Below are 11,338 nucleotides of genomic sequence, written 5' to 3' on the forward strand. Positions count from 1 at the left end.
TGCGCGCGCATTCAGGTAGAACCGCCCAGGGGCCGGCTACGTCTAGAAAGTCTCAGTGGATGAATGCTTGCATGACAGGATCGAGGGGAGTACCCATAGAGTCCAGTAGAGAGCTCCGCCTGTGTTTATATAACAAGGGTTACCATACGTAACCCCTCGTTTTATGACCAGCATGACTTTGTTATAAAGATTGACATTCCAAAGAAAGTAAGTGAATTTGGAGAACTAGTGCAGGTTTCACCTAGAACAGGGCTATTTAACTATGACATTTTCCTTAACTCCGTCATTATAGTATGATACTGTATTTGGTATGAGGTCAGAAACATTTTACTCTTTCATTTTACTGATTTTAGTGTTTGCTGTGTAATGTGTGTGCCTGCTTCGTGCCTGTGTCCAGGTTTCGTTTCAGTGGTCGTATCCTTGGCCTGGCTCTAATTCATCAGTACCTACTGGATGCTTTCTTCACCAGACCCTTCTATAAAGCCCTGCTCAGACTGTCAGTATACAAACAATATATTGTTTTTCTTTAGAGACAATCTTAGTATAGTTTTGTGAAGTGGGAGAATATATTTTTATGAAATCTTTGATTCCGGAAGATCGAGAATGTTTATTTTCTGCATGCACAATAATGACGACTATCACTTGAAGACTTACATTGGCATGAAACTCTACAATTTGAACAGTAAAACAGTGACAAATGTTGAAAATCTATAAGTAAATACCTGTTTCTTTGATAAAAAAAAAGGAAACAAGTCTATGGACATACGTTGAAAAGTCATGAAAAATGTCCTGAAGCGAATATACGGAAGAAACATCTGAACACTGATCTGTTCTACATGTGCTAAAAATGACAAGCTGGAGTTCTAGACTGTGGGCTGTTTAGAAAACTAAGTATACAGTTTGCATTTTACAACATTAACTTTCAGGATTTTAGGAAAATTACCAATTTAAACTGAAAGCTTAAAGCAGTTATAAATGACACATTAGACTAGGGTTGGAACATTCAGGATATCTTTATCTTTATTTAAAATGTGTCATAGTTTTTTACTGTTGGGGAAAATCTTCATGAACTGTTACTGTACTGTGGGTTGTAAGTGTAAGCCCTGTCTGTCATTCAGGCCGACAGACCTGTCCGATCTGGAGTATCTGGACGAGGAGTTCCACCAGTCTCTGCAGTGGATGAAGGAAAACGACATCACTGACATCCTGGACCTCACCTTCACCGTCAATGAGGAGGTATTTGGCCAGGTAAGTGTGTGTGTGTGTGTGTGTGTGTGTGTGTGTGTGTGTGTGTGTGTGTGTGTGTGTGTGTGTGTGTGTGTGTGTGTGTGTGTGTGTGTGTGTGTGTGTGTGTGTGTGTGTGTGTGTGTGTGTGTGTGTGTGTGTGTGTGTGTGTGTGTGTGTGTGTGTGTGTGTGTGTGTGTGTGTGTGTGTGTGTGTGTGTGTGTGTGTGTGTGTGTGTGTGTGTGTGTGTGTGTGTGTGGTTATGTTTGTCAAGGTATATTACAGCACCAGATACAAATGTACATCTATACCTCATGCACACGTGTAATGGCAAACGTTCTGCTCGGATGACTTCCACTGTTAACTATGCCCAGCACATCTTGTGTTGCCAGGTGACAGAGCGGGAGCTAAAGTCGGGCGGCTCAAACCTCCAGGTGACTGAGAAGAACAAAAAAGATTATTTAGAGCGAATGGCCAAGTGGAGGGTGGAGAGAGGAGTGGTGCAGCAGACAGAGGCACTGGTCAGAGGCTTCTACGAGGTAAAAAATACATTATCAGATGATTCATAACAAAATTAAGTTTTTGACAACATTGTTAGAAGGTTCAAACTAGTTGTGAATCCCTTTTTTTCTAATTTATAAATACACTAATTATGTCAAATAGCCAACTGTAAATATCACTGTTATTTGTGATGTTTCAGTCGTAATACATCGTCCAACATGGTATTACTATGTCAAAATCTCCAAATATTGATCAAAATTGCCATAGATTTGAACACATGATAAACGAAGGCAACTAAAAAACAATTCTTGTTTTTTTTTTCTCCATCCTAGGTGGTAGACTCAAGGCTAGTGTCTGTGTTTGATGCACGGGAGCTGGAACTGGTTATTGCTGGTACAGTCGAGATTGACCTCATTGACTGGAGGGGCAACACAGAGTACAGAGGAGGTGTGTGTGTGTGTGTGTGTGTGTGTGTGTGTGTGTGTGTGTGTGTGTGTGTGTGTGTGTGTGTGTGTGTGTGTGTGGTGTGTGTGTGTGTGTGTGTGTGTGTGTGTGTGTGTGTGTGTGTGTGTGTGTGTGTGTGTGTGTGTGTGTGTGTGTGTGTGTGTGTGTGTGTGTGTGTGTGTGTGTGTGTGTGTGTGTGTGTGTGTGTGTGTGTGTGTGTGTGTGTGTGTGTGTGTGTGTGTGTGTGTGTGTGTGTGTCACATATTAATTGTTCTAATCTCTAGGTTACCATGATGGTCACATAGTGATGCGGTGGTTCTGGGCTGCTGTGGAGCGGTTCAACAATGAGCAGCGTCTCCGCCTGCTGCAGTTTGTCACTGGGACGTCCAGTGTGCCTTACGAAGGCTTTGCTGCGCTGCGGGGATCCAACGGCCTTCGACGCTTTTGTATTGAGAAGTGGGGCAAAGTCACATCACTACCCAGGTATCTAAATCTGTTTACTATAAACCTACATTTACACAGCTCTCATTACTTGGTTCGTTAGAGGTAAAGACCCGCTTTATCCTTGATGAAAACTAGTACAAATTATCTGCTCTATTTAGTGCAGCGTTTCTCAAAGTGTGGGGCGCTGTGATATGTGGGTCGCGATTACAAATAGGCCTATGTTTATTTTATTTTTTTAACGCAAGCCGTCACAGCCTCTGTGAGCGAGCGAGACAGAGAGCGAGAGAGCTAGAGAGAGCACACCTTTAATATAGCCTAGTTGTAAAAAATTAAGTAAGAAATCATTCCAATGTGTACTATAGGACAGTAAAAAAACAAAAGACAGTTTAAAAGGGGAGTGATTAGTCAAATATGCATAAATAAAAAGAAAGAATGCTAACTTATAAGATAAGAATAAATGATTTGTTATTGGTTGTGATCATATTCTAAAGATATTTGGATTATTGAAAAGTATACAGCTCCCTTTCATATGAGTGTTGAGAGCTGTATCCATAAATTCATTTTGTGCTCAAAGTACACCAGATTGATGCATTTAACTTCAACATTTAAAAAAATATCTTCCGGGGTGCATGCCCCTAGAGGATGTGAGGTCCACCCCCCAATAAAGCAGGTTAAAATAATTAAATTGAATACATTTTCTTTTAGTAAACACTGAAAACGGGTCCCACAGACCCAAACAGCACACAAAGGTTAAAGGTGCACATAATAATGTTAAAATGTGCTAAATATATACACTGCAAAAAAAGAGGAGTAAAAGTAGCTCACGACTTGTTATATTTTTTGAAAGTAGCTCTCATCCTAAAAATGAAAAAAGGGTTGGAGATCGTTATAGAACGATACATTTGACAATTCTAAGCTTGGCCTACCATTTTATTGGAGCGATGAGGATCAAGTGGGGCTTGAAAAGGCCCACTTGTTCAAAGTGGGGAATGACAGAAAAAGTTTGAGAACCACTGATTTAGTGTGTGTATCTGATCCAAGCAATCCTTAAGATATTACCTTATTACCAGGAGCACATGCACTGTAGTTTATTTTTAACACGGTCGATCTTCCAGTCATACTCACTAGAGCAGGGGTCACCAACCTTTTTTAGGGTGAGGGCTACTTTAAAAAAATAAAACAAGTCGGGGGCTACTTTTACTTTTCTTTTTTTGCGGTGTATATATTTAGCACATTTTAACATTATGATATGCTGACCTTTAACCTTTGTTTGCTGTTTGGGTCTGTGGGACCCGTTTGCAGTGTTTACTAAAAGAACATGTATGCAATCTAATTATTTTAACCTGCTTTATTTGGGGGTGGACGGGCCTCACCTCCTCCAGGGGGGTCCTCACCTCCTCTAGGGGGGTCGGGGGGCATGCACCCCCAGGAAGATTATTTTTTAATGTTGAAGTGAAATGCATCAATCTGGAGCACTTTGAGCACAACATGAATTGATGGATACAGCTCTCAACACTCAGATGAAAGAGAGCTGTATACTTTTCAATAATCCAAACATCTTTAGAATATGATCACAACCAATAACAAATCATTTAAACTGGTTTATTCTTATCTTATGTTACCTAGTTAGCATTTTTTCTTTTTATGTATGCTTATTTTACTAATCACTCCCCTTTCAAACTGTTTTTTGATTTTTTTTACTGTCCTATAGTACACATTGGAATGATTTCTTACTTTATCTATATTAAATAGATAAAGGTATGCTCTCACTAGCTCTCTCTCTCTCCCTCCCTCCCTCCCCCCCAGCTCTCTCACTCTCTCTCTCCCCCTCTCTCTCCCCCTCTCTCTCCCCCTCTCCCTCCCTCCCTCCCTAGCTCTCTCTCTCCTTCTCTCTCTCTCTCTCTCTCTGTCTCGCTCGCTCACAGAGGCTGTGAGCTCCTCCGTGGCGATCGACGGCTTGCGTTAAAAAAATAAATAAACATATTTTTAAAGTGGGGGGACACAAACGGGATTTCGAAAAGTGGGGGGGACATTTCCCCCCTGTCCCAGGTGGAAATTACGCCATGCGTGTGTGTGCGTCAAGTGCAATAAAGATATGCAAGTTGCAACACACAGAGTAAAACTCTGCCCCCCATGTGTTGTATAGGCTGCATGATAGGCTGTTCAATGGGGCTGATGTGTTGTGTAGATTCTGCCAGAAGGAAAATCAGCGGGGAGGTGCCACATTTCTTCCAGACTGCAACGCTGATCCCGCAAATCAAGCAAGAACGTGATTGGTAGATATTAATTTTGGGGGGGGGGGTGTTAGATAGATATAGAGTTGTAGTAAGTAGATAGAGTTCGCTATGATTTAGGTTTCGTTTATGCATAGGGTAGATTCTTTTAATTACATTTCCTTTTTTGTTTTGTGTATTTTATACATTTTGGATTTGCTTGGCGAGCTATTTTTAGAACATGCCCCGCGGGCGACTCACGTTGCCTCTGCGGGCGACCAAGTGCCCGCGGGCACCGTGTTGGCTACCCCTGCACTAGAGCAACAACTTTGTATAAATGCACAGATGAAAATAGTATCCAACAAATGCACTATTTCCTCTTGTCAGAGTGATGTTTGTTAATATGTACAGTGGCCAATTGCCCTTTTGAAAAAGGACAGGAAATAAAAGGTTGGCCATATTAAGACTGGCAATCATATCAGACTTATTCAGCCAAAAATGTTTGACTCAGATGTCTGTTGCTCACCATAATCGGCAACAAAGCAGACGTCTCAGAATGGTAAGTGTACTTAGCATCTTTTCTTTGTTTATATCTTTTGACAAACCAAGTGCGTATTGCAAAAATACTTAAGGAACGGGTTAGCATAGAAAGACCACATAGATAGATACTTTTTTGTGTTGGTGTCCTTTATTCTCCTAGATGTTGTTAAAGTTAAATTGAATTAAAAAATAAATTTAAAAAATCATAAAAACATGTATTCTCTGTTAGAAATGAATCTTCAAACTCTCTAACTACTCTTGTCTATCTCTTTGTCTGTTCAGGGCTCACACCTGTTTTAATCGTCTGGACCTGGCTCCATACCCTTCATACACCATGTTGTATGAGAAACTGCTGATTGCGGTGGAGGAAACCAGCACGTTTGGCTTGGAGTGAGCCAGCAATACATTAAGACATCAACACTGCATCCTTTTTTCTGTGTGACAATGGTTGGGCAAAAAATGTGAAGAAAAAAAAGCAGCTCTTCCTTGCTGAACACGTTGTCGAGATACCTGGATTGTACTCAACAAAGTCTTTGGTCAAGTGGATGTATGTCACTGGTATGGTACTGTATCTTAGAATCTCTCACTGAGCTATGAGGATCTTTATCACAGCACCCAACACTTAGTACACCACAGCAGAATAACTGTTATTTTTCTAATTATACAATTTATAACATAAGTTCTAAAAAAAATCAAGTTAGAAAAATACCTAGTAGAAATATAGACAGAAACAAAGACAAAGATAAATATTAAATTGAAACAGAAATAACTTCTATACGAATAATACAATTAGTGCACAAAGCTTCAGGTTTGCCATTTTTCATGTACTAAATGAAAACTGGAGATATTCAGATAAATTTATAAACATGGCCTTAAAATATGTGGTTTGAAATATAATGCAGGTTTAAAAAGCTCCTCAAATAAACAAAAACTATGGTTGCTCTGATGCCAAAGGATTAATTATATGTATATTTTTATCAGGAGAGTCAAATAAGATCATATGTGTTCCAGTAGAAATCTGGCTGATAATCTTAGACTGGGAAAAGGTATATACAAAATTAATGGAAATTGGATTTTGCCGTGTGCCAAAAACCAGCCATTTTGAGGCCTTAGGTAAGTGATAACTAGAACTTGTAAAATCAAATAGAACACTGTTTAACTGCACTTGCAAGGTGATAATGCAGACCAAAACACAGCTAACACACTATCAGAATCAAAAGCAGTCAAAAACTTGTGTGAAGTGTAAAAAGTCTTGCTTAGAAATACAAGTGATTTGGCACACTGAAACTGTGGGAAAAGAGTAATATATACCAATTAGTCTGATTTAGACTAATTGGTCTAAATCAGATACAGCATACCAAAGGGATATCCAGGATGTTGGTGATCTTCTTAAATAGATGGATCTCATCGGTAGTTAAAGACTGAACCCATACTGCAATACTTAATCAAGTTTGGATACCCAAAAATAACTGAATTGTCCCGGAAGGCCAAGTTCTGGACCTTAACCAGAACCATTCTGGTTAAATCTGGTCCAAAGTGAGGACAGCTGCTGTGGGCAGACAATTCATGGTCCCCTCTAAATGGACAGCAATATTACTGACAAATCCTGTTAGCAGTCTCTCCAGCAGTCTCTCTGCTATGCTTTCAAAAACAGAGACAATGACTACGTAAACAAATGGACTGTTTCTGGCTGTCAGAGTGGAATGTACATCCTTTTGGCCAAAGTGTTGTTTCATATTTCAGCATCTCAGGTCTTGCTGTTTGAATCGGAGAGGCTTGTACTCTTATTCAAGTCCATTGGATCGGTTCCCTCAAACTATATGGTCCTTCTGGTATATTGTAATATGTGCAGGGGCCTTGGTAGTACTCAATGCAATAGTTGAGACTTTTTCTCAAGTATGTCCACAGTCTACCATGTTCTTTACGACAATGTTCAATTGTTCAAAGGCCTTATCCATGCATCTCGACAAGCAAGAGGACAAGGCTGTGATTATGTTCCTTTTGGCCTTCCCACCATATGCCCTGTTTATACTGTATTAAAAGGGAAAGGTCATCAACCTTCAGCTTGAATCTTTTGTTTGATTTTTTTCTTCCATGTCACAGATGTCACACTTAGCCAGACACTTCAGGGCTGCATGTGTTTTTCTTATCTGGAAGAAGAATGGTTAACAACACTCTAATAATGCTCTCTGATGTACAACAAGTGTATTGAAAGCAGCATTTTAGAAATATTTAAAAACAGTTTTAGAGGAGTAAAGAATTGTGAGCAGCTATTTCGTATGTTTGTGTTTTCTAGCTATTTATTTGTACATTTAATTTAACAAAGGATGGATGATGGCAACTTTGCTGAAGGTGACACTGAAGCATGCATGTTTTTTTGTTTCTCGTTTGTGTGTGGATTGCTGTAGGTACAGTTCTGATTTGTCTCAGAAGTGGTTAATAAATACTAAGGCTGAGCTGTCGCTCTACCGCACCCTAAAACTGTTAATGATTCTCAATAAAAAGGTCACTTTGTTACTTTGCTTCTATTGTATGAAAATATTGTACAGACTGAAAAAAAAAAGACACAAACCATAGATCCCCAATATTTAAATGCTGAACTTTACAGCAGAAATTTAAAAAAAAGTATTCTGCCTTGTACAGAAAATGGATATGGTCTCTATTCATTATTTATTTACTTATTTGCATTTTAAGAAATTATTCACAAAGCATACGTAACAAAATGAACACAGATAGATACATAAATAAACTACATAACAGTTGACAAATCCGGAAGGAAACAATAATAATTAAAACTGCGGTCAAAGAAGTGCGCGCAGTGATGAGCGGGCCCTCGCGTCCGTGCGCCTGTCGGGGAGGGCAGCCGGTCGTCCTAGCGTCAAGCAGACGTGATTCTGATGAAAGACTACGATTCGTAGTTTTGGAGGCTGAGGACTTACACATATATATTGCTCTCGGTCAAGCACCATTTGTTTGGTGCGTGTGTCTCTAACTCGATCTTTCGAATGTGTATATTGCATATTAAATTTGCTCTCTAGTTGAGATACTTCCTTTTGCTTCAACTCCAGCATTGTTGGGGATAACGTTCTCTCTCTTGACGATTGTCTGAGTTTGGCACACTCGGAAGTGACTGAAGGTTCCATTGTTACTTTCTGGATTTCAATGCTGGCATGAATATCACCAATTAGCATCGCCAATCTTTCCTTTTCAGCATCATCAGTTTGGGATTTTAGTTGCTCACTTAACCTAGTCAGTTCAGACTGAAGAAACTCACTTTGTTCCCTTAATTCACCACTGTTTGATTGTTCTCCGTGCACTGACATTTGACACTTTAAAGAAAAACCACTGTATGTGAAGACTATTATAAGTCTAACCCAGATACTGATATGGTGTTGCTATTTAATCTAATAAAACTCTCTTTATATTATGCATCGAAATCTCAGATGAAAAACCTCATTTGACCATTAGTAACAATAATAAGCCATAAACAACAATGAACCAATAAACCAATATTAAACAAGTCTCTGCTTTTTTGTTACACATATAAAATGTCCAACACCCTGTAGATAACACAGTCAAACCAGAGCCGCACTCTTCTGTCTGACGCAGCGATGAGATTAAACTGATACTGCCCGTTGCAAGTCTGTAGTAAGGATGAGTGAAGTCTAGGTTGGTGAAGCCGCGCCAATCTCAGTCGGTGACAGCCAGCCTCTTTAAAACCCTGGTAACCGTCGACGCGCTGTTTTAGCGAGCTTGAGGACAAGAACTCCTATACAAGAGCAAGGTTTGTACAGGTGGAGCAAAGTTTTACATTAGGGCTCTCCAGAACTGTATTCGAAAATAATTATGGCACAGTATTTAAGCTATTATTGAATATTATTGCCAGCCTTTCAATATTATTTTTTCTCAAGTAACTATTTTTGATTTGGCCTTATATTTTTACATTTAGTGCATGCAGATTAGCTGGACAATGTGTAGGATCACTAAGGGCGTGTGTCCATAGTGATCCTACTACAGTTTTTCACTGTAAGAAAAGTGCTGGCAGGGCGCTTGGGAGCACTTCATAAAGGTGTATAACACTGAGCAGAGGCTCAGTGTTATACAGAGGGGTTTGTAGTTTGTTATTGATATTCAGGCAGAGTACTGAAAATGTATTTTGCATTATAAATCAAACACTTGAAATGTTAAGAAAAAAAGATTCGGGCCATAATATTTACAATATTTCAGCTATTGTTGTCATTTTTAAGGAATTCCTTTAGGAATTTAATTAACTGTTTTTAAAGGTTGACCTTGGTCTCAGGGTAGATCAATAATGTAATGTTCTTCTGTTGGTCAAGTTTCATTGTTTATTTTATTTATAATTATTAAACTGTAAAAATCTGCAGCGCAGTGATTTATTTTTGTTTGCCTTCAAGGGTTATTTGGTAGATAATGTGTTTCAAACTTTACTTGGACCCATTCTTCCATTGCAAATTGTTCCAGCTGGTCCAAATTGCGTGGTTTCCGAGCATGGACATTCACTTTGAGCACCCGCCACAGGTTCTCAAATGTTCAAAACCGCCTTGTTTCACTGAAATAGCATCAAAATCACAAACTGCCATTAAGAGTCAGATTCTTAACGAAATATTCGCCTCAATTCAACCTGGAACCTCTCTCATACAATAATACAATACAAAGTGTGTGTGTGTGTGTGTGTGTGTGTGTGTGAGAGAATACTTTAGAGCTGTGAGCTAACCCGGAGCTAACGGGAGAATACACTCGTGGAAGAGCAGCAGCACTGCAGCGGTCGGTAAATGCCGCTGAAACACATTAATAAACAATGAACCACGGCACTCTGGAGAAAAGTATAAGGTTGGAGAAGTCGTTATTTAATTTAATCTGGCTTCGTATGATTAAAAGCAACGCAGTCCCCGGCCCGTTGTTGTTGTGAGGTGAGCTCCGTTGGGGAGAAAATCAGCGACGTAAACTGTGACGTCATGACGCAGCAGCGACAGCACCAGTCGGGCTCTGAGCGGTGTGAAAAGAGCCGGAGCTAAACCGAAGTACCGGTTCTGAACCTGAAAAGCTCTAGCACGGAGCTTGAACCGGAGTTGCGTTGGTGTGAAAGGGGTATCTGTCTCGCTCGCTCACAGAGGCTGTGAGCTCCTCCGTGGCGATCGACGGCTTGCGTTAAAAAAAAAAAAAAAACATATTTTTGAAGTGGGGGGACACAAACGGGATTTCGAAAAGTGGGGGGGACATTTCCCCCCTGTCCCAGGTGGAAATTACACCATGCGTGGTGTAAATTACACACACGCATGGTGAAATTACACACACGCATGGTGTAATTTCCACCTGGGACAGGGGGGAAATGTCCCCCCCACTTTTCGAAATCCCGTTTGTGTCCCCCCACTTTAAAAATATGTTTTTCAAGTGCAATAAAGATATGCAAGTTGCAACACACAGAGTAAAACTCTGCCCCCCATGTGTTGTATAGGCGGCTGTTCTATGGGGCTGATGTGTTGTGTAGATTCTGCCAGAAGGAAAATCAGCGGGGAAGTGCCTCATTGCTTTTCTTCCAGACTGCAACGCTGGTCCCGCAAATCAAGCAAGAACGTGATTGGTAGATATTAATTTTGGGGGTGGGGGGGGGGGTGTTAGATAGATATAGAGTTGTAGTAAGTAGATAGAGTTCGCTATGATTTAGGTTTCGTTTATGCATAGGGTAGATTCTTTTAATTACATTTCCTTTTTTGTTTTGTGTATTTTATACATTTTGGATTGGCTTGGCGAGCTATTTTTAGAACATGCCCCGCGGGCGACTCACGTTGCCTCTGCGGGCGACCAAGTGCCCGCGGGCACCGTGTTGGCTACCCCTGGGGTAAATTATGTATCTTTAACAGATTGCCGATTCAATTGAACAAATAAGTCACTGTGCTTTGGTATTTTAAATTATAATAATATGTTTATTTATTACATGACATTAAATACTG

General features: G+C 40.1%; 1 protein-coding gene across 1 annotated transcript in view; it reads left to right on the top strand.

The window, feature by feature from the left end:
- Window positions 1-7,888, top strand: part of LOC117479651 (E3 ubiquitin-protein ligase HECW1) — a 215,454-nt gene extending 207,566 nt beyond the window's left edge. The window contains exons 26-31 of the mRNA XM_034126757.1: window positions 398-496; window positions 1,119-1,248; window positions 1,617-1,763; window positions 2,058-2,172; window positions 2,454-2,652; window positions 5,649-7,888. Of these exons, the coding sequence (XP_033982648.1) occupies window positions 398-496; window positions 1,119-1,248; window positions 1,617-1,763; window positions 2,058-2,172; window positions 2,454-2,652; window positions 5,649-5,760 (802 nt within the window). The 3' untranslated portion in view covers window positions 5,761-7,888. The remainder of the gene's footprint in view (window positions 1-397; window positions 497-1,118; window positions 1,249-1,616; window positions 1,764-2,057; window positions 2,173-2,453; window positions 2,653-5,648) is intronic.
- Window positions 7,889-11,338: the final 3,450 nt, after the last annotated feature.

Source organism: Trematomus bernacchii, unplaced genomic scaffold, assembly GCF_902827165.1.
Source record: "Trematomus bernacchii unplaced genomic scaffold, fTreBer1.1, whole genome shotgun sequence".
NCBI classification, from domain to species: Eukaryota; Metazoa; Chordata; class Actinopteri; order Perciformes; family Nototheniidae; genus Trematomus; species Trematomus bernacchii.